General features: G+C 36.2%; 3 protein-coding genes and 4 pseudogenes across 4 annotated transcripts; 6 read left to right on the forward strand and 1 right to left on the reverse strand.

Annotated features, from left to right (window-relative positions):
• Window positions 1-160: 160 nt before the first annotated feature.
• LOC145564373 (uncharacterized) lies at window positions 161-4808 on the forward strand. Its single transcript, XM_081624692.1, has 3 exons — window positions 161-2470; window positions 2597-2788; window positions 3960-4808. Exons 1-3 carry the CDS (start codon window positions 267-269, stop codon window positions 4495-4497), a joined length of 2934 nt encoding a protein of 977 aa, XP_081480818.1. The 5' UTR covers window positions 161-266; the 3' UTR covers window positions 4498-4808.
• A 752-nt stretch (window positions 4809-5560) lies between these two features.
• LOC145565590 (putative pentatricopeptide repeat-containing protein At3g49142 pseudogene) lies at window positions 5561-7163 on the forward strand (annotated as a pseudogene).
• LOC145562727 (putative pentatricopeptide repeat-containing protein At3g49142) lies at window positions 6392-10990 on the forward strand (annotated as a pseudogene). The gene is made up of 5 exons (XR_014094437.1): window positions 6392-6510; window positions 7021-8360; window positions 8492-10614; window positions 10702-10797; window positions 10938-10990. The product of XR_014094437.1 is annotated as a putative pentatricopeptide repeat-containing protein At3g49142 (transcript).
• A 2103-nt stretch (window positions 10991-13093) lies between these two features.
• Window positions 13094-14738, forward strand: LOC145562728 (acidic endochitinase-like). Its single transcript, XM_081623100.1, has 2 exons — window positions 13094-13443; window positions 13896-14738. Exons 1-2 carry the CDS (start codon window positions 13094-13096, stop codon window positions 14500-14502), a joined length of 957 nt encoding a protein of 318 aa, XP_081479226.1. The 3' UTR covers window positions 14503-14738.
• Window positions 14739-15105: 367 nt separating this feature from the next.
• Window positions 15106-19155, forward strand: LOC145564374 (acidic endochitinase-like; annotated as a pseudogene).
• On the reverse strand, window positions 15981-17753 carry LOC145562907 (protein NUCLEAR FUSION DEFECTIVE 4-like; annotated as a pseudogene).
• A 749-nt stretch (window positions 19156-19904) lies between the features above and the next one.
• On the forward strand, window positions 19905-20883 carry LOC145564375 (hevamine-A-like). The gene has a single exon (XM_081624693.1). The coding sequence runs from the start codon at window positions 19938-19940 to the stop codon at window positions 20847-20849; it is 912 nt and encodes a 303-aa protein (XP_081480819.1). The 5' UTR covers window positions 19905-19937; the 3' UTR covers window positions 20850-20883.
• Window positions 20884-23007: the final 2124 nt, after the last annotated feature.

Below are 23007 nucleotides of genomic sequence, written 5' to 3' on the forward strand. Positions count from 1 at the left end.
TATTGGACCAGTCATTTGACTCATTTCAAATTATCAATCACAAATTGTGCCTTTTCCTGTTTTCCACGTGACCATATTTATTCAACAATTTTGGCATCTTATTCATTGATTTCCCGCCTAAACCCTCAAATTTCAACTATCATTTCCCTCCTCCCTTTCTTCTTCATCCCCTCTTTCTCTCTCCTCCAAAATCCCCAATTTCATCCCCAATTCTCCGCCATTTCAATCCCTAAAACTTTCAAACTCCGGCGAATTCCCGGCCGAAAATGGCCGGCATTAATCCAATCAACTACTCCAAAACCCAAAGAATCGTCCTCTTAATCGATCTCAACCCTCTTCTTCACCTCCAAAACCCTAATTCTTACCTCACTTCAATCCTTACTTCTGCCAAAATTCTTCTCTCTTTTCCCCCTCTTTCTCTTTCTCTCTCCTCCTTCAAGCTCTTCTTCTCTTCTCTTTCTCCTCTCAAATCGTCGTCTTCTCTTCCCAATATCCCAATTTCATTGTATAACCCTAATTCTCTCTCCTTCAATCGACTCGATGAAACCCTAAATTTACTTTCTCAGACCCTTGATTTGGCTTGTAATTTGGTGGATGGTTCGATTTCTGGTTCGGGTTCGAGGGGTTCGCATTTATCGAGCTCGATTGCGCAGGTAATTCATGATTATGGTTGGGAGTTGTCTGATTGTTCTAATGATTTTGATTTGTTAGGGACTGTTAGGTCGAATTTGGTTGTATTGTTCTCACCTGTTTGTAGATCAAATAAGGATTTGGTTCATTTTATGGGTGTTGATGATGTTGTGAATGATTGTGATGTTTTTTGTGATAAATTTAGAGGGGTTTTTGGGCATGTGAGAGATACTTTTGCTAGTAGGGATATTCATTTCAGCTGGGTAGATGTGAACTGTTATAATGACAGCGGAAACGACATAGAAAAAGATAAACTTGACGAATATAGCAGGTTAGTGGGGTTTTTTCAAAATGGTGTTAAGAGTTTAGGTTGGGGTTTATGTTCTAGTGATTCAATTGTCTTGGGTTCTGCTATTGTTTCGTTTGGCTTAATTTATCCGATGATTGGTGTTTCAGCTACTTACCCTAAATTAAATGATAAATGTAAGAAAGTTTGTGGGCAATTGAATCTTGAGATATTGGATGTGAGTGGGAAACCTATGGAATGCAAGTATTGTGATCTCCAACTGCTTGATCTTAAAATGCTACGTGGGCGTAGGCTTCACGGTCTTTCAATCTCTGAGGGGTCTGAAAAAGCTGGAGAACTTTCTCAACAATCCTGTGGAATTTGGGAGAGTTTTGGTGATGGGGTGGTGAAGATTGATGTAAAATCTCTCTGTAGAAATGGAGAGAGTGTAAATATGGATGAGCAAATTTCTGATGTGGTACTTGTTGATGAATTATCCACAGATTCAAAGAAAAAGAAAGAGAAGTCATCTACTGAGTTTTTTGCTGACAGAGTTCTTGAACTGCTTTCGGAAGGAACAGGTAGGTTTACGAAGAGAAAATCACCACCTCTTTGGCAGATTCTTTTAAGCTTTCTATATAGGAAAGGTTACTGGGCATCGTTGCATTTGTCAAATGCCAAGGGCATCATAACCAAGGGGGTTCTCAAACCTTTTACTATTAATTCGGCTTTTCTTTTTATTCTGAAAGATAGTACTGATTTATGTGGAGCTCAAAATGGTGTAAGTGAGCTAAACCTTGGACACGGTAGCTCAGAGAAAGGAGAAAAAACTGTTGGAATTGACATGAGTATGGATTCTGTGAGTGGGATACGTAAAAGTGAAAGTAGAAGAAGGCACAGAATGCATCCCCACAGGTACAAGGATCTCTCCTGGGGCTCTTTCTGCAAAGCAGCTTCTCGACCCTGTGAGATGGAACTTGAGGGAGCTTACTTTTCCAAGGAGTGTGATACTTCAAAGAAGTTAAAGTTTTTGCAGTGTTGGATAAAACAGGCTGCAAAAAGTAGCTCATCACTTCCATGCAAGTCAGACACACCTAAAATTATGGAGAAAACAGAGGAGAGATTGTGCCAGTTGCATCAAGAAAGTCAACAACCGCTTCCTTCTCTGGCTAAAGAACACGCTGTTATAGGACCTCAAATAAAACAAACTGGAGCTTCGCAAGAAGCTGCTGAAGCTTTCTTTAGTAATTTGTCTCAGAGAATTCAAAATGGGATTGCATCAGGAGTTGATTTAGTGGCTTTTGCGCAGCGGGTAGTTTCTTCATGTATTTATTGGCTTAGGGGGAAACTAGGACCAAATACAAAAGAAGAAAGTCAAGCCTCCCTTGAAAAATCAGATGGTAGCAGTTATGGAGGACTAGTAGCTGGTGAGCTCATCAAACTCTTACTAATCAATCCAAAAGACATAGCAGGAAAGCACAAAGATGGTGATCTATCCTCTAAAGCAACAGATGCACATTCATCAAATACCTCATCTGAAGATAGAATTAGACAGTATCCTTTTCTTCCATTAACTTTGTTTGTCTAATAATAAATGTTTGTCATGATTTTACTATTACTTTATTACTGGTTGCGACATATTGATTGATTTGTCATGGTAGTTCCTTAAGCATTGTCTAGGTATGAGCTGCAGATTTTGTTTCGCATGGAGATACTTCAATCAGAGATTGTTGCTGGTATACGGGATTCTACCAAGAACAAATTTGTTAAGCAGATCTGCTTTCTTTTAGAGTTTATTCAGTGTAACATGGAGGATGGATTTTTTGGAGATTTCGACTTTAGTGATTATGTGGGCAGGACCATCAAAAGCAGGTATATACACTTCTAGTGAAATCAGCAATGCTTGTATAACCATGACATTTATTTATAGTATTGTGGTTGGCATCTAGTCACTCTGATATAGACTGAAATGTTTTTCTTTTTTTTTTTTAATTTAATTAGATGAAAGCACATTTTTATAATACCAAATCAGCATTTTCAATATTACTGCAGACTTGGGAGTGTAGTTTCCAACTTTTATTTTCTAGTATGGATGTTCATTGAAAACCAATTATTTTACGAAATGGTTTCCACTCTAATCATCACAGTCCAAGCAACTTCTAGATTGCATGGTGTAGTGTATCAAAGTGCATTAGTTTCTCCACATTTCAACCTCTATATCATCTAGTTATTCTGTATTACTTTCATCTTTCAGCTGACTGTTTTGGAGAATGTCTTTATTTTTCCCAGAAAATGATCTTTTTTGGTATGTTTAAGGAAACATCCTTTCAACTAGCTCAAATCAGTGTGGTTAGGGATAAAGATAAGCAGATATAGTCCTCCCAAGTTTCCATGTATGATGGGATCCTATCTTGGATGTTGATTTTGTTAATCTAGGATGTCAGAGGAAGTGGTTTGTGTCTGCTAAGGAAAGTTCTGATTCTGTTCCACACATAGTTCTCCAACATTGTTTCCGAAATTTCAGGGCAGCCATTCTCCTTTTCTTTAGTTGTTTCGATCAGGACAACTAGACAAGTGGTTCGGTTCATTTTCTCTGTCTCCCAGTTTTCAAATTTTCATGCTGTCATTTGTCTTTAACCTGCGGTGCAATTTGATGCAAGTAGTGGTAACCCCTTTTCATCATCAAGTGTATTGATTAAGTAGGTCCAGATCACTCTTTTATATACTTTATATTCTATTCCTTTCACGAATTGTATAGCCTCAGTGAACATCCTACTTCATGTTCCTGTTTATGTCAGAGTCAATTTATGACTCTATAATTGTGACAAGAAATCTGCAATTAGTAGTTGAGGAGACATGCTGGTTGCACTGATTCTGGATTGTTTAAAATTTTAGGTACTGGTTTTCCAAAACTTCATTTTCTAGCTTACAGGTGCCCTATGAATTCCAACATATTAGCTCAATGTTAATTTCTTTTTTGTTTGTTTTGCTGGAACAAAGTTTAGATCCACAATTTATGACATTATTTGTGTGGAATATCCAGGTATTCGCAGAACCTTGGGAATATTGTACATAAAATCTATGATCAGATGGATCTATTATTGTTTGATGATAGTGATGATGGTGAATCCCCTAATCCTCTACTCAATAGTGAGGATAGCAGTCAATCATGGAAAGTAGGAAGTGAACCCAATTCTACTGATGATTCACTTCACACTGGTAGCACAGATCATGATCGCAAACTGGTTGAAGCTCAAGAAAGGAGAACAAGAGCTTTGAAGTTTGCTTCTTTTTCACGAAGAGCCATGCCAGACTTGCAGAGAGTGTGGGCCCCTAAGCCGCCAAAAATGTCCAGGTCGAAATCAGATTCTTTTCGTAGGTCCAAGAGGAAAGACCGGCATAGAGAAAACTATGATCGGGTCTGCGAAACCCCAACAAGTGGGGCAAAAAAATGCTTATTCCCTTCAGATGGTAGTGTTGGTGATGAAGAAGAGTATAGGGAGCAAGGGGGGAATTCAACTGGTTCCGTTCATAGGGCTTTGTTTCAGGATGAGTCATGGCATCATGAATGGGGGCTTTGATTCATAAGCTATATTGGCCTAAAACAATAGGCTGTTATTAATCAACATAGACACAAACAAATACCTGTGTATACCAGAAGCTTTGTGTGAAGCACAAACACAACAGGACGCACCAGTGAGACTGCTTACCTTTGTACACAAAACTATTTTCAATAGACTTGTAGAGTATATCCTTCAGTAAATGTATAACTAGGTGTTTTTAGCAGTATAGGCGCTAGGAGCCTTGTATGCCGTAATTCCTTTGTAATAAGACGTTGCTTAATGTTGTCTAGAATTCAAGACACATTTACAGCAATTTCTGTCAGTTCAGCAGGGAAGAAGCAGGTGAATAGTTCCATAATTGGCTAATTGCATAACAATTTCTGTGTCTCAGTTTAGTCTTACTAAAATAAGCTGTGATCTGGGAGTTTCTATTATGTTCTACCATTTTAGAGAGAGCCATGTTATCGACCTTGCCTTAACAAATTGGAGAGACTAAACTCTTGGATTATTGTAGGCAGCCATGATAACTACAACGCACCAGTTGCTCAACTGAGGCAGTAACATAATTCAGAATCTGTACACTTCATATTAACTTTGTGTATCCCCTCTGTTTATAAGCTTATCTTTATCCCCTTCAAATCAACTTTATTTATCTTTTATACACTTAATTATAAAAAGTAATTATTCTGCAGAAATTTTCCATGTATAACAAATTAAGACACTAGACATATTACAACTTCTGACTAAAAAAATGGATGATCTTTCATAGTCACCTAACTCGCCTCATTCAATACTCGTACAGTCATACTATGTATTATCAAATTGGCATTTTATCGCATTACCTTTTAAAACCAAGTTACCAAATCGACAGTTTTTTTCTGTAGGTAAGGAAAAGACTTTATCGTCCTTGAATTCCATTAAATTGACATTACATTACAGAGTACGACTTTACGAGTACTTGAGCTATGTTGCCTGCGGAGTATGTAATAAATCACTTCATTTTATTCTTCGTGGACCTAGCATTATATTTTTGGCGTTAGGAGTCTTAAGACTTAAAGAGTGACATTATACTTCCTACTTGATGATTATTCGGCGTCATTCTTTCATTCACCACTTATCAACGTTCAATCAGCTGGAAACCCTTTCTCTATCAATCCAAAAACTCGAATTTACCCGCCAAAATGTATTTGTTACAGAGGAATTATGTACCCATATATTGGATTCATACCCAGATCTCAAAACCTTGAAAAAACTTCATGCCAACATACTAACCCACCATAATCTTCATTCAAGTTCTTGTATTCGGCTAAAATTGATCAGGGCTTATGCGAGTTTTCGTTTATTAGGCATTGCACGCCATCTGTTCGATGAAAGTCCTGAAAGAAATGTTATATTTTTCAATGTTATGATCAGGAGCTATGTGACCCACCAACATTACCCAGATGCTTTGAGGGTGTTTAAGAGTATGTCTAGGGTTGGAGTTAGACCTGATCATTATACGTACCCATGTGCTTTGAAAGCTTGTTCTGGGTCTGAGAATTTGTGGGTTGGTAGGCAAATTCATAATGCTGTGTTTAAAGTTGGGCTTAACTTGAATCTGTTTGTTGGGAATGGATTAGTTTCTATGTATGGGAAGTGTGGTTGTTTGATTGATGCTAGGAAAGTTCTTGATGAAATGCCTGTAAGAGATGTTGTTTCTTGGAATTCAATGGTTGCTGGGTATGCACAGAAAGGGCGTTTCGACGACGCCTTGAGAATTCCCTACCTACCTTATAAAAAGTGGAAAGAAAATCTTATGAACAGTGTGAAGACTATTATACCCCTCAAAATGTTTATTTACAATTTTGTCCTCATTCTATATTTCGATAACTTTAGCCTAACCTTTCAATTTCTTTCGTTCTCCTTTATGTGTTACTGTTTGCTGTCTGGTTATCTTCTTCACTCAAGTCGCAAACACTTTTCTATTCTTTTATTACCCGACCCCTCACGTTTCACCCTTCAAGCTTGTTCTTGTTGATGATGGTGGAATAGGTAATTTTTCTATTCGATTTTAGTTTATAATTTTATGATATTTACTCTGTGTGTTCTGCAAAATTATGATTTGTTTATAGAGAAACACATGGATTGGTAAATTTGTACTCGATCTTTTAGGTGTGATTTGGGTTAGATCTATGTGGGTATTTTATCTGGGTTTAATTTTGCAATTGCAATTATTATTGTTTTAATTGTTTGGATTATAAAAACAAAATTTGGAGGAAGGGTTGATTTTTTGTCTCACATCTGGCTAATTTTATGAAATTCATTTGTTTATTTTATCTGGGTTTAATTTTGCAATTTGGAGGAAGGGTTTATTTTATCCGGGTTTAATTTTGCAATTGAAATTATTCATTCAGTTCATTATGATTTTTTGGGGCTTCATTGTTGTGTTCACAAGAACCACTTTTAGGCCATTAATCTTGAATTTAGAAATTCTCACAAGGAGCAGATGTCACGTATTCAATGTTCAGATAATGTGTCTGTTATGATCTTATTCTTTCTCAGCTTCCAATGAGGGAAGCATGCAAATATGTTGTGAGAAACTTGCAGTGAAGGTATGCACCTCCTGTTATGATTTGTACATGCCTTATAGAAGTTCTTCAGATATCCATTATATCTTGCCAGAATATCATCTTCTTCCGCACTGATTTCAAATGATCATATTTTTTGGTGAAAGGCCAAGTCATTATTGATAAAAAAAAAAACTGTGGTATATTTATTGTAATACATCGTACGTAGTAATTTATTTTTTGGTGATCAGAGGACCTAAAATTTTTAGATGTATACATATGTTCTATTAGTTCCATAAAACTTAAGCTGACTTGGCTTTCTTACAATGCCATTTTGAAATTGAAATTGCTTGTTTACGTTTCTTTATTTTTGGAGTCCTCTATGGCTCTGACTCTATTTCTCTGTAATAACTCATTTCTTTATTAGTTAAAATAAGATGATTACTTGTGTGTACATTTAGGGTGTGGTTTAGCAAATTTAAAACTTTCTACATACCTTGCTACGTGTGAGTTTTGCACTTTTGCATATTCGGTTTCTATGATCATACCTAAGGATTTTTCATTCTATGAGTTAGCTTTGCTGGTGCCTATGAATAGATTTCAATCTAAGTATGCATCTCTACTCTGTAGATACTTTCTTGGCTAAGTCATGGCCATTTAAAGGCATTTTGTATGAAATTAACCCAATCTACTCTTATCATTTGATTGGGAACCAAGGTTATCATCAACTAACTAAATGCCAAAAAAACACCCAAAATATACTATCAACACAGAATTTAGTATGAAATTAAATGTGTGTATGTGTGTGCATAATCCTATATAAATTTGTATGTAAATGTAATTATGATTATATACTAAGTCAAAATGTAGGGGGTAAGCAGAAAAGGAGTTTAAGATGCAAGTTGAAGCCATAGGAAAAGGACACAAGACTCTACTAACAACCATGAGCCTTTTCTTTTTCTTTAATGAGCTTGCTTGATTATTCATTGGTCCTTACTCCTTACTTTGGAAAAAAAAATAAAAATAAAAATTGCAACTTTTGTCAACTTGCTAATAATTGCTTGGCTGCTTGCTTATGCTTCTGTCTACTTAATTGCGACATGGCTTCAGGGTACTTAATCTTATGTTCGAGCTCTTCGTTCAATAACAGAAACAATAATTCTAACTCCGGCATGGGATGGTATTTTCCAACTATAGATGTACTGCAGATTTCATCATTAGTAATTTTGAAATTATCTTACTCATCCAAGTCATCATGGAAGGAAGTACTCCGTAGTATTTAACTCTTCAAGAGTTGTTGGCTTGCTCAAACCTAGGGCTTAGCTGCACAGATAGGTAAGACGCCTTTTATATGCTTCAATTGGTGCCTTGATTCTAATTTTCATCTACTTCGTATAATTTTTAACTTTCTTGGCCAAAATTTACAGTGTTGTTTCCACTAACACACTATCAACATTGCTCTTCAGGGTGCTTGGGCCGCTTGGCGAAGCAATAGCTATTAGCTTGAGGAGCAAGCCCATGTATTTTCATATTGGACCATCAACATCCCTCACCCGAATTCTCAAATGGTCTCTCAAAGCCATTCTCTTAAGGCTAAACTAGGCTGCTACACCACAACAATAAGTTCCACCATGTGTCCCTACACGACACAATCCTAAATAACGCGTATGGTTGTTTAAACTCTTTCTTTGTACGACCAAATGACCATTTATGCTGCTAAAGTCAACCCTTTTGTTAGCGTCTTTATCTATGCTTATATTGCACTAACTCATTAAAGCTTTTAATAAAATCGTTTACTATTTTAGTTGATGCAAAACACTAAATTTCTATGGCCTTATTTGACAAGGCTTCCTTGACGATACGATGCAAATTAATGCAATGCAAAGTTGCAAACTTTGACAATATAATACTTCTACAAAACTAACAATTTATACGTAGTATACGGAATTTTCCTTAGACGTTCATGCCTTGTCGTCAAGAGTATAAACAAGCCGATAAAACTTACCAATAAGGGCTAGCTACTCGCGCGCGCGCGTTGGCCACCCTAGTTGTAGAGAAATGGAGTCAGTGGAGTTAAATGCAGATGCTGGCACTATGGCAAGTTTACTTCCAGCTGTTACTAACACTTCTTCTGAAAATGTCGTTTTTGTCAAGAAAATGTTTGAGAAGATGGCTATGAAGAGTTTGGTATCTTGGAATGTAATGATAGCTGTGTATGTGAATAATTCCATGGCTGCAGAAGCCATTGATCTTTACTCTCAAATGGAAGATAATGGAATTGAAGCAGATGGGGTTACCTTTACGACTATTCTTCCTGCTTGTGGTGATCTTTCTGCTTTTTCATTAGGAAGGAAGATTCACAAATTTGTTGAAAGGAGAAAACTTCTTCCAAATTTGTCCTTGGAGAATGCATTAATCAACATGTATGCCAAATGTGGTTGCTTGAAGGAAGCAAGGGAAGTGTTTGATACGATGGAGATTCATGATGTAGTTTCTTGGACTTCTATGATTTCTGCTTATGGTGTTAGTGGACAAGGTAAAGAAGCTGCTTCCCTCTTCTCAAGAATGAGAGAGGAGCGATTAACTCCTGATTCCATTGCATTTGTTGCTATTATGTCAGCTTGCAGTCATTCAGGGATGTTGGAAGAAGGGCAGCATTACTATAAACTAATGACTGAGGAGTACAATATACCCCCTAGGTTAGAGCATTATTGTTGCATAGTTGATCTCTTAGGACGGGCAGGGAGAGTGGATTAGGCTATCTCTTTTATTAAGGAGATGCAAGTTGAGCCAAATGAAAGAGTATGGGGAGCTCTATTAGGTGCTTGTCGTGTCCATTCCAACATGAAAATTGGGCTAATAGCAGCTGAACATCTTTTTAAAATGGTACCTGAACAGGGTGGATATTATGTGTTGCTGTCTAACATTTATGCTAAAGCAGGGAAGTGGAAGGAAGTTAGCACAATCAGGTCACTGATGAAGGACAAAGGCATGAACAAAATGCCAGGCATTAGTAATGTGGAGCATCAAGGTCAGGTTTTTACATTCCTCGCAGGGGACAGATCACATCCACAGTCTAAAGAAATTTATGATAAACTGCATGTGTTAATGGGAAAAATGAAGGAGGAAGGTTATGTTCCAGAGATGGAATTTGCTCTTCATGATGTAGAGGAGGAGGATAAAGAAGGCCATCTTACAGTTCACAGTGAAAAGTTGGCTATAATGTTTGCCCTTATAAATACTAGACCGCCAACACCTATCAGAATTACTAAGAATCTTCGCATTTGTGGAGATTGCCATGTTGCAATCAAGCTCATATCCAAGATCACTAAGCGGGAAATAATTGTTAGAGATACCAATAGGTTTCATACCTTCAAGAGTGGGGGTTGTTCTTGTGGTGATTATTGGTGACTACATACAAAATTGTGTTCAACCTATCAGCTTCAGTGAAAGCATTTTATTCATTGGTATATATACAAAGTGGAGTGGATCTCCCTGCATCCATCTTGATTCTACTGGAGGGTTTTTGAAATCTGTACATACAGCTAGGATGTGTGTCTTGGAATATGTGACGCTTTTCTTCTGTAAGGTATTTATTTTAAGTTGGCTAGTTTTAAAGATATTGTCAATATTCAATCATCATCTGAAGATCAATATCGCTGAATGAAATGAGCAGGGTAACAGGACAACTCAGACGATTACAGCAGTGAGGAACTTAGGAGCAATTTCAACATTGGGGTACAGAGAACGGAGTCTTGGTCATTAATGACATGTTGAGTTCACTGAATTTCTCATTCAGCTTTTACATAAATCTAATTTCTCTTCCCATATGAGGTTTCCATTATACTTTGAACGAAGTTCTGAAAATTTTATTCTGTTTTGCCTTTAACGCCCTCTGTTTTTACATGTCAGGGATGTCTGGGACTGGAATTATAGGGAAGGAACACACAGCCATTCAACAATGGGAGAGGAGCATATTTATAGCCCCGTAGCGTCAACATGCACCCTTCATGGATAGTTACACAGCAGCTAAAGCCTAAAGGGCTTCGGCCGTGCTGGCACATGGAGACTTATATGCAGCATCAACTTAATAACCTGACCCAAAGCATTTGCGGAGCGGACGAAAAGATGTAAGGGTGAGTGGCTTGGAGCATTTTATGTCTTACCTTGTCATGAAGTGCATATCTTATTATCCATTTTAAAATTATAAAATTTTAGTGACTTAATCTTGATAATTTGCAGGGCCGGTCCGGAGGGGTAGGCCTCGAGTGCGAGCGCCTAGGGCCCATGCCAGAAAGGGGCCTAAAAAAATCAGTTTGTATAGTTGTAGAATTTTACTCTGTAGTTTTTACTCATTAGAAAAAAGCTACTTTGTAGAAAGATAATTACTGCATTTAATTAGCAATTATCATTAAATTACTTAGATGTCAATTAGGTGGAGATAACAATGCAATATAATCTCTTCACTTCTTCTTCTAATCTTCCGGATTCTATGAGTATCTACTCCAAAATATTAATCTTTTCAATTACACCGTTTCATATTTATTTAATTGCTGAAACATTATGCAAAGTTATTACTCTAGTATTGTGTATGGAGACATACTATTCAAATAATGTAAGTTATTTTCATTGTTTTATATTTAATGCTATTGCGTATAAAAAAAATTTGTTTATGTAATTTAGGGGTCCTTTTCTCACATTATGCCTAGGGCCCATAAATTTCTAAGAACGGGGCTGATAATTTGGCAGAAGTTTGAGAATAGAGAATCTCATCTTCATTCTACCAAATTCATTACTACAATATATATCTGCCTAGAATGAAGGCAATATATAACATACTTGTCTAGTATGGAGTAATTTTCAAACTTTATTCCATCAAATGAAGCTTTGGACTAATATGTATATCTACCTCAATTATACCAAATTGGTCTCCGTACACCTTAATATTCTTCATTCTTTGTTCCTTTTGTGTTATTCTAGAGTTTTTCCAGCTTTTATATTTTGATAAAAGACGACCATTTAAGTTTTTCTACTACGTACTTCTTCTATCTCTAAATTTCATTCATACTTTGACTTTTTTAGTGACACAAAAACAATTAAAGTAAGAACAACACTTAAAGATGAAGGGTGTTTTATAATACCAAGTAATACCAAATATAATTGCAATTTGAGCGATTAGCATTGTTGTATTAGTAAAGTTGATTAGGCGCTTTGTTCTTTTTTCTTTTTTTTTTTTTTTTTTTTTTTTTTTTTTTTTTTTTGGGAAAGAAGGCGCTTTGTTCTTCATGTCCATGTAAATGATGTAATAGGTTACTAGCTCAGGAAGTTAATTAAAAGCATGGGTAATTTTTGTTCCATTAGTAATTAGTGATATATTTGCAATCCTGGTTTGACTAGTTTGAATGTGTTCTTTTCATTGGTAATGGGTATTAGTATATAATGCACATGTACTGCATCCTCATTTCTAGCTGTTAATATTATTTTTATTTTTTTTGAATAATTCTAGCTGTTGATTGAGGAATCTTTTAATTTTTTAAAGATAGGATAAGGAACCATTAATTAGTTAAAATGTATTTATGCAAAAAATATACATAAAAAAAATTCTGTTAACATCATTAAGGTTGGTGCCATATAGTTATTAGCCTATTAAGTCTAAAGTCTTCTATATAAAAAAAATTAATAATGTGATTCGCTGGGCTGGAATTGGAGAGCTGAGAACTTTAAACTTATGTGAGGGGTTGATTTGAAGTTTGAATATCTAATGAAATTTCTATAATATATATAAAATTAAGTATTGGACTTGTGGAAATTTGAGAACAATCATTCCTGTTTCTTTCATTAAATTCTTCGAAAGGAGCAACTGCCTCACATGTCTCTCTACCTACATACACATATTGATAAACAAATAAGAATGTAGGGCATGCTTACTGCATAATTATCCTTAATTCTGGGAGGCTAAGGATAGTTGGACTAACATGCATGACCTAGTTGTGCCTATAAAAAGCTTACATTTTTTTTGTGCATAGTGTGCAAAAACAAAGAAAAAGACGTCCTCTAGAGTTTCAAAGATGTCTGTCTTGACACTCGCATTATTCATTTTTACATCCCAGTTCATGAATTTCTGTCATGGTGCTGGAATTGCTACGTATTGGGGGCAACACGGTGATGAGGGCACCTTAGCTGCTTCCTGCTCCACTGGGAACTACAAGTATATTAACATTGCTTTCCTAACTGTGTTTGGCAGCGGCCGAACCCCTCAGCTAAACTTAGCTGGCCACTGCAACCCAAGCAATCCTGGAAGTTGCAGCTCGATTGGGGGTGATATTGCAGCCTGTCAAAGGCAGGGGATTAGAGTGCTCCTCTCTTTGGGTGGTGGTGTTGGTACTTACTCCCTTTCTTCGCCAGCTGATGCACAACAGGTACTGTTCTTTAAAAGAAACTCTATTCTATATTCCTAGCATATACGAAGTATACGATTATACAGTGCACAATTAATAGAGTATGTCAATGTGTTTTGTATCTTTTCAGCCTTATTGAATTATCGTGTACTCTCCTACTGTTATCATGAGTGTTATGTTAGATACTAAGCCAAGTACCAAATACATAGTATTTCAATCACCATATTTAAATTAAAGTGATAGAGCAAGACTGCGTGATTGTAAAAACGTTCTAAAGTTAGCTAGTCATGCTCTTTTCTGGGCTCAAAAGATGGTTTAAATTAAAAAGCTGCCTCACGCAAAGTTTTTAATTCATCTCCTGAAAACTTTACCAGCTGAACTATCTAGTTTTGATTGTGCCAATGGTCTTGTTCTGGTAGGAGCTTTGTTTTGTAAGCTAATCAATTTGTTCTGTTTTTCTATTTACCACACGGGTAGCAGACTACCTTTGGGACAACTTCCTTGGAGGAAATTCAGACTCACGCCCTTTTGGGAATGCAGTGCTCGATGGCATAGACTTTGATATTGAACTTGGCTTGGGAGAGAACTATGATGCTCTAGCAAGGGCACTCAATAGACGTAGCACTGCTCAAAGGAAGGTCTACTTATCAGCTGCACCACAATGCCCTTTCCCTGATGCTCATCTAAGTGACGCCATAGATACAGGTTTGTTTGACTATGTTTGGGTGCAATTCTACAACAATGCACCCTGTCAATATGCTAACAGCGATGCCAGCCAACTCATAAGCTCCTGGAACACATGGAGTACTGTGAATGCTGGCCAAATTTTCCTAGGAGTACCTGCTGCTCCAGGTGCTGCTAACAGTGGGTATATTCCACCTGATGATCTTAAAACTCAGGTTTTGCCAAATATTAGGACTTCTCCCAAGTATGGAGGGGTAATGCTGTGGTCTAGGTTCTTTGACAATGGATACAGTACCGCCATCAAGGATAGTGTGAATGGCGGATCTAGAAGCAGCAGAAGTGGAAGCGGACTTCACATCTCAATCGGCGGCATCCCAATTATTGGCAACCCTTAAGTCCATCTATTTGCAGTCTCCATGGACATCATCTAAAAAGTCCAATTCATTTGTCTTTATGTAATTAAGTTTGAATTATATTTTGTTGTTTTGCCTATTCTCATGCATCTAAGCTAAAGGCATGTAGTGACATGGGGCATGGCTTAGCTTTTACATGTAAATTTAATATGCTTATTATTTTGCTTCAATGAGTTTAATAAATGTAATATTATCGAGTTGTCGTATAATGAATTGTGATTCGGGATTAGTCCCTTTGGCCTTCTCCCTTTTGGTTAGAAAAACAGGATCATACTACAGATTATATTTTAAAAAATAAAATAACATAAAAGAAACACCCAAAGCACACAAATATGTATTAACTCAAAAGATAACTAAGATTAGCTTATCATAATCATATGAAAGCTAATAACAATGAATCATCTATCAAAGAGGGCTTCAAGTTGCTCATTTTTAATGCTAAAAAGAAATTTGGACTGACGTGCATGCATGACCTCTACAATGTGTACCTGTAAATAGCTTACAATATTGTACTAGTACAAAATATACCAAACCAAAAAAAAATAAATAAATAAATAACAACAGACTTCTTCTAAAGATTTTAAGATGGCAATCTTGACACTCACATTATTCATCTTAGCATCCCAATTCTTGAATCTCTGCCATGGTGCTGGGATAGCTATTTATTGGGGACAGAATGGTGATGAAGGCACCTTAGCCGCCGCCTGCGCCACCGAAAACTACGAGCAACTACGAGCTTATTAACATTGCTTTCCTAAATGTATTTGGCAATGGTCAAACTCCTGAGCTAAATTTAGCTGGCCACTGCAACCCAAGCACTCCTGGAAGTTGCAAAAGCATAGGAGATGATATTAAGGAATGCCAAAGGCAGGGAATTAAAGTGCTCCTCTCTTTGGGTGGTGGTGTTGGTAAATACTCCCTTTCTTCGCAAGCCGATGCACGACAGGTTATTACTATCCTTTTTACTTCATATGTTTTTATCGTGTTCGTTACTTTTACATTGTTCACACACTCTCCTATAACAAGTAGTTGGCTGGAAATTCTAGTAATGTATCTGAAAATTTTGGTCCATGCCTAATCGGCCGAGTTAGCCCCCCTTGACAATTCATATTATTTTTAGGTTAAAGTGACTGATTTCCATCCTATTAAATTAAAAACCTAAAGTTAGGGTTTTTATGCAAATTGGGGTTTCTTCAAATTGAATTTATTTTTCAAAATTTAAACCAAATAATTAATGCAAAAAATGCTTGATTATGATTTGGGGTTAAAATTGAGCAAAACAAGGAGAATGAAGCTCAATTCTCATTATAGCTTGAGGTAAATTTCTATCATAATGAGATTTCTTGGATGATCTCTTTGTAATTAAAAATCGAGAAAAAAAAATAGAAGATACATAAACAAATGAAAATCCAGTAAATAAAATTAATTCATCTCTACTTCCTTCCTACCAGAAGACACTCTCAATGAGTCAATGTCACATTATTCTCATCTTTTTGATACCTCTTGTATATATCACCCTTGTAAAACTTCCTAGTTCTAGCAACAAGGATCAAAGACACAAGCGCGGTAATCAACGTGGCGGCCGCAATTATAATGAAGGCCAATTGGTAACACTTCACTCCATTGCACATCAACTCCTCCCCAAGCTTCCTCGTTAGCCCTAACGCCTCGAGTTGTCTTAACCCCTCCTTGTCATACAATTGCCCCGCGACTCTCACGTTAAAAATGTACGAGCCTAGTGGGGCGGCTAGTGAGCCGTAATTGTACAATGTAGCATAATGTTTTAGCCCAAAGAGCTCGGATATGATAGAGTACACGTATGTCCACTCGGCACCAAAGCAAAATCCCATGATTATCGACGCTAAATATAGGCCATATGGTACGTCAAAGGCTATGAGAAGATGAGCAATGCACGATATAAAGAGGACGATGGTAAGGCTGGCTGGCCTAGGCCATTTGTACTTTAACAAGTGCTCCGAAATTAGTCCTCCTAATACACGCCCTAAATATTGCCATATACTAATTAATGACACAAATGTGCTAGTACTTTTTTTAGGGTACCCTAATGATGCCCCAATTTGGCCTAAATTGTCTATTGTTGCTAGGTTCCCCCCTATGCCACATGTTGTAGCAAGGAACAATATCATCATTTCGCATACTAAATGTTGCTTGTAAGATGGTGTGGTCTTCCCCTATAGCCGGAGGGCGGAACACATCTTGGAAACATGACACTTCTGTATGTTCTACTTCGCGATGACTTCCATTAGTATTATTATCATTACATTGATTCGTTGATGGATATTTATCGGTACTAGGCATGACCTTTAGCTCAGAGAGGGTCACACCGGGAGTATTAGTATTTATTTCGAGCTTGGCTTTTGAAGAAGAATATAACTCTTCTCTAAAGACTAGGAAGAGAGGTAGTATGAGGAGAAGCATGATTACAACACAACTCACACCATAACCCGTTTTACTGAACTGGACTTGTTTTTGCACTAAGATCATAACCATGATGAACCCCGCGAGGGCTAGAGAGATGTAAAGGACACCATTGAAAATATCTTCTCCCTCTTGATCTCTCTATGACTAGAAAACTCAAGGACTCGAACGCTAAATGCAAAGAGCAACAAAGTGAGTGCCGGTACCCAAGCAATGAGTAAGATCACCCCATCAGCCGTTGTATCATCACCATAGAGTGCATGATACAATTGAGCCATAACAGCCCCACCTAAACCAATATACGACTTCAAAATCCCAATCACAACGCCTCGATTCTCAGGGAAGTTCTTGATACAAGGTACTATAGCTCCAGTGTTAGCAAACCCTAAGGAGTTGGCACCAATGGTGATGTATAGACACATTAACCAAACCGAGGGGCGGGCGATCTTGTGAGTGACCGAGAGCCAGATCATGATGTACCCAAAAAGGTTAATCATTGCACCAATTGAGAGGACCACCCAAGGTGGGGCCACCTCCATGATGAGACCGGCATGGACACTAACATAAGCACCAAGGTCTTTGAAGAAACCAAGGAGATTAAGGGTGGCTTGATCGTACCCGAGTGTTGTTTTGATGTCACTTGAGTATAGACTAAATATATAGGAGGTACCAATAAAGGTTAGGATTATAATGGTTGTAAACGCCATGAAAAACCGCCCCTCGAGGAGTTGTAATGTGAACCTTCTAGCCCTTGAATAGTAGCCTTCGAAATGATGACTACTATCAATGGCCATTTTTCTTTGTGTGTGTGTTTGTTTTGAGGAGGATAAGTAATAGTACAAAGTAGAATCATATAGCAAGACTATACGTACTCTGAATATATGCACTATTCTAACTTAGGAAAGATTAATAATGTATCTTTTAGCAAAAATATTGTGGACAGCTAGCTACAATATTGAAGATTACAAAGATAAGATAATGTTTACAATCAATAGCCAGGTTAGGTAAATCCTTAAATATTCCCTAAAAAAAAGGTAAATCCTTAAATGTAATGGATAATAGCAAGGTGTATCTTTGATATTATTTCTCTCGTTTTGGAAATTCCGTCTCCAATAATTTGAGTCATTGATGACTCTTATAATATTCGTTGATATAAAATTGCCCAATACCATTATACCAAATGCTCCCTCACAACATGAGGATCCAATAGTGCAGTCCAATCTTGGATTGGATAATGGATAAGAAGACATATGAATGTGGCCTTTGTTAGTGGTGTAAACATAATTATATGAATTGTGATAATAAGTCAATTGTTGCAATTTTGGCTCAATTTCAATAAAAATTACTTAAATTAATGAAATTTTCCAAATTTTTTTTATAAACCTAGCTACATAACTATAAATCAAATTAATTTGTTTTAGTTTCTTATGCGTGAACAACACCATTAGAATCGAAATTACTTATAAACCATTTGCCTTAAACACTAATATTTGTTTTCAAATATGAGTTTTGTGTCGTATTGAGATCTACAATTGAGTATGTACGTTTCTTTAAATTGTCAATACACACAACACAGGTAGCAAACTACCTTTGGGACAACTTCCTAGGAGGAACCTCAAACTCACGCCCTTTCGAAAATGCAGTGCTCGATGGCATAGACCTCAACATCGAACTTGGCTCAGGAGATTACTACGATATCCTAGCAAGGACACTCAATAGACGCAGCACCACTCTAAAGAAAGTCTACTTATCAGCAGCACCACAATGCCCTTTCCCTGATGCACATCTTAGCAATGCGATAAACACGGGTTTGTTTGACTATGTTTGGGTGCAATTCTACAACAATGCACCTTGCCAGTACTCTAACGACAACACAGGCAACCTCGTAAGCTCGTGGAATGAATGGACTACCGTGAATGCTGGCCAAGTATTCCTCGGATTACCTGCTGCTCCAGCTGCTGCTGGTAGTGGGTATATACCGTCTGATGTTCTTAAAAGTCAAGTGTTACCAAACATTAGGACGTCTTCCAAATTTGGAGGGGTTATGCTTTGGTCTAGATTCTATGATGGCGGATATAGTACCGCCATTAAGGATAGTGTCAATGGTGGATCTAGTAATGGAGTTCATCATGAGTCTATTGGCATTGCAATAATTCTTAACTAACCCACCCTCTTAATCTCGGGATTTTTTTTTTTTTTTTTTTTTTTTTAAGACTATACTATCTCTGTTTCATATTACTTGAAATAAAGAGAATTATTTTTTACTTTTGAGATATTAAATATTCCTTTATTGCAGCACACAAGTATTGTATTGTTTTTTTTATTATTATTAATCTACGAGTACCAAGAAAGATGATCAAAGAGATCGAGGTAATAGTAATTTCTTTTTTTGAAGAAGTAATAGACTAATAGTAATTTCTAAGTGGGCAACTAGCTAAGCTATATGAAATGAACTAAAGTGATAAACATATCTAGAAGGTTAATTTAACAAGAAAATTCCAAATTGAATTCTTCACACTATAATTCAGCATATTGGTTAGGAAAATAAACTAATCGCCAAGAATACATCTATTCAATAAACAACTCTCAAAATCTAAATATTGTCCTTTAACCAATCTCTAAAGTCTTCAGAATATATCATCATCTGAAATTTCAAACAATGAGAAAATAACACTATGGAATATTCTATAGATTTATCGATATTTTTGCATATAAATTGACTTTTTTTCATTTTAAAGTCGCACAATTAAGATGGTAAATACTGTAGTGCTTTCGAATTTCAGACTACACACCTGATATTAATTAATTAATTAGTTTCGATAGCAAATTTTCATGATGATGAGTCAGAGTCAACATATGATGCACACACATACATGTATAATGCGCACATAACATGTTTGGGTATATTATAAATATATAAGAGCATCAACTTAGATAGCCAAGCACAAAATATCTAAACTACACATTCTTGACCAAATATGGCTAAAGAACTTCATTGCATTTTTCTTCTTACCACAATCTCCTTTTTCATCCTCTTGCTATCCACAAAATCTCATGCTGCTGGTAGCATCTCTATCTATTGGGGCCAAAACGGCTTCGAAGGAACCCTAAATCAAACGTGTGCAACAGGCAGGTACAAGTTTGTTAATGTTGCATTCCTCAACGTATTTGGGTCCGGTCAAACCCCGTCACTAAACCTAGCTGGTCATTGCAACCCATCTAGCGGTGGGTGCACCGGCGTAGGGCCACAAGTGGAGTATTGCCAATCTTTAGGGATTAAGGTCGTGCTCTCTCTAGGAGGCGCTATAGGAAACTATGGCTTCTCCTCTAAGAAAGACGCGATGGATTTTGCATGTTACCTATGGGACAACTTCTTGGGTGGTACCTCGAGTTTTAGGCCTCTTGGTAACGCTGTGTTTGATGGTATCGACTTTGCTGTTGACCGATCAAAGTCAACACTTTACTGGGATGACCTGGCAAGATATGTGGCGCGTTATAATTTATTAGGAAGAAAAAAGGTGTACCTGACGGCTGCACCTTTATGTCCGTACCCTAACAAATATTTGGACATGGCACTTAGGACAAGGTTGTTTGATTATGTTTGGGTTCAATTTTTTGGACACCCGTCATGCCAATATAATGATGGAGATATTACAAATCTTATAAATTCATGGAATGTGTGGTCTTCGACCGGATATGTAAGGAGAATCTTTATGGGGTTGCCGGCGGCGGCGTGGGAGGCCGGAAATGGGTATATCCCGGCGGATATACTGAAATCACAAGTGCTTCCTATCATAAAGATGTCACCAAAATATGAAGGAATAATGTTGTGGTCTAAGTATTGGGATGATACTACTGGATACAGTCCTGCAATTATTAGTAGTATATGAATCGTTGTGTTATTCTTATCATCGTTCGTCAAACATATAAATATATAATAATACAACTTCGTATATGTGTTAATTGTCTTTCTTTAAAATCAAAATAACGTTTATCAACTTAGGTTGTACGTGGAGGTGGTTATTGAGTTGTTTGAATTAGTCTCGAACTGGGTTAATTCAGGTCAGATCATTTACGAATTAGACTCTTTCGGATTGATTTTGGGTATGGCCGAGTCAAATAATTTTCGATTCTATTGTCAAGGTGTTTGTTTTAATAAAATAGTTATAATTAGAAAAGATTAGACATAATAGTTAATAATTGAATGCAACAATCTCTTCTCGAATCTCTTCTCTTCTTGGTGACCACCATCACTGTTATAAGAAATACTTATATTATTTTATGTATTTAACCTTAATTAATGCATGATTACTTCACTAGGACAGTGATCAAAATTTAGTGCATATAATTAACTTCTAAACCCAAAATCTCCTGCCATAATCTCCTGTTATTTTCAATTCCACTTGCTATTACAATATGAAGTAAATAGCAAGTGGTATAATAAATAAATTAAACTCTAATTTAATTACTAAGCTCCTTCAATAGAACTAGATGCAACATGTGCAACACTTAAGCCAAGAACAAAATAGCCGCCTCATTTGTAGCTATCTACTCAGAAATCGTTATTTAAGAATGTAATTTATCTCTTTAAGAAAATAATTCTCTGTCAATGTACGATTCATTTTGATAATGTATTACGACATTTACGAGTATGTATTATTCTCAAGATTGGAGCTATATGAGCTACTTTCTTGATACATTATGAGTCAAAAAAAAACTCGTGTTATCTACTTGTAAGTTGTAACTGTTAGAAATCTAACAAAAGATCGACCAAGAAGAAATTGTGGCCTTCAACAGTTAATTTGCTAGAATTCCATCTATTTATTGTTTTTTAAAGATAGTACGTAGTTAATGCATGTAGGATGAGTCGAACAATTTTTTGTGACGTCTTTTATATGCCTTTAAAATTGTGATTTCCCTTTACCTGACCTAATAACCTATCCCGAAGTTATTGATAGAAACCCGATCTAAACCCAAAGAACCTGAATCCAATCTGATTTGACCAAACTATATTTTTTGTAATAATATTAAGTTTTACACTATTTTTAAATATAATATGAAATTGATCAGAAATCTAACTCAAACTCGAGCTGTTGACCCGAATTACCACCCTTTGAGGATGTTATAAATATAGTCTAACTTTTAACTGTGATTTAATTTGCTAAAATGAATATATATGATGAAAAACAAAGTAAATACAAAATGAATGAAGTGTAACATATACGGTGGGTCGTTGCAATTTGCAAATAGGAGTGGCAACAAACAAAGTGGGTGGAATATATGATGAATATACATCCTCCATTTATCATGCTTTATATTTTGGGTTCATATTCTGTTCATCTACTAGACAGTAGAATATGCACATTAGTTAAATTAGGGTATGGATATGTTTGAATTAGTCTTGCTGACTCAATCAAAGCATGCCTCCCACAAAGTACGTGCACTTCAATTTTCAACAAGTTTAATTATTTAATTCAGCAAACATGATCAATTATATCTATATATAGTCACAAGTTGGCTAATTCAATAGTCAAAATTAATATGGCCAACGATTTAAATATGAGCCTATGTTGATGAAAAGCTAGTCACTTTCATTGACATTCTCTATTAGCTCTCTAGTTTTTTTTAGTAATCTTAGAGTATTGTCTTCATTCTTGAAGTAAGATTTTTTATTTTAATTTGTGTATTTCATGGCTATTGATATTTATTTTGCTATATTATAAGTAAAAATTAGCTTTAAACATGACTCGAGTTTTCAAATTTTGACCACGTAAACATTAAACAAGATCTTTAAAAATAATGGAATATGTATACGCATAAATTGCAATGATTCTCTAATACACACTAATCCAATGTTATTCCTATCCATTTATCCATATGACCATGTCCATGAATTTGTTCAATGTCATGTTTTTATCAGGTAAAATAAAAATTAAAAACATTAATAAGATGTTAAAACTAAGTCAACCATCTTATGTGAGTTATGTTGTTCTTTGCGTATTACTCCTACTACGTTAATATGAAGCAATTTATTGTATTTAAATATCA

This window comes from Chenopodium album, chromosome 10 (genome assembly GCF_948465745.1).
Source record: "Chenopodium album chromosome 10, dcCheAlbu1.1, whole genome shotgun sequence".
Lineage (NCBI taxonomy): Eukaryota > Viridiplantae > Streptophyta > Magnoliopsida > Caryophyllales > Amaranthaceae > Chenopodium > Chenopodium album.

Coding starts and splice junctions, on each gene's coding strand:
- LOC145564373 (XM_081624692.1), top strand. CDS start 267: ATGGCCGGCATTAATCCAATCAACTACTCCAAAACCCAAAGAATCGTC. Junction 2,471..2,596: donor TCTGAAGATAGAATTAGACA/GTATCCTTTTCT, acceptor AGCATTGTCTAG/GTATGAGCTGCAGATTTTGT. Junction 2,789..3,959: donor GGCAGGACCATCAAAAGCAG/GTATATACACTT, acceptor TGGAATATCCAG/GTATTCGCAGAACCTTGGGA.
- LOC145562728 (XM_081623100.1), top strand. CDS start 13,094: ATGTCTGTCTTGACACTCGCATTATTCATTTTTACATCCCAGTTCATG. Junction 13,444..13,895: donor TCGCCAGCTGATGCACAACA/GGTACTGTTCTT, acceptor ATTTACCACACG/GGTAGCAGACTACCTTTGGG.
- LOC145564375 (XM_081624693.1), top strand. CDS start 19,938: ATGGCTAAAGAACTTCATTGCATTTTTCTTCTTACCACAATCTCCTTT.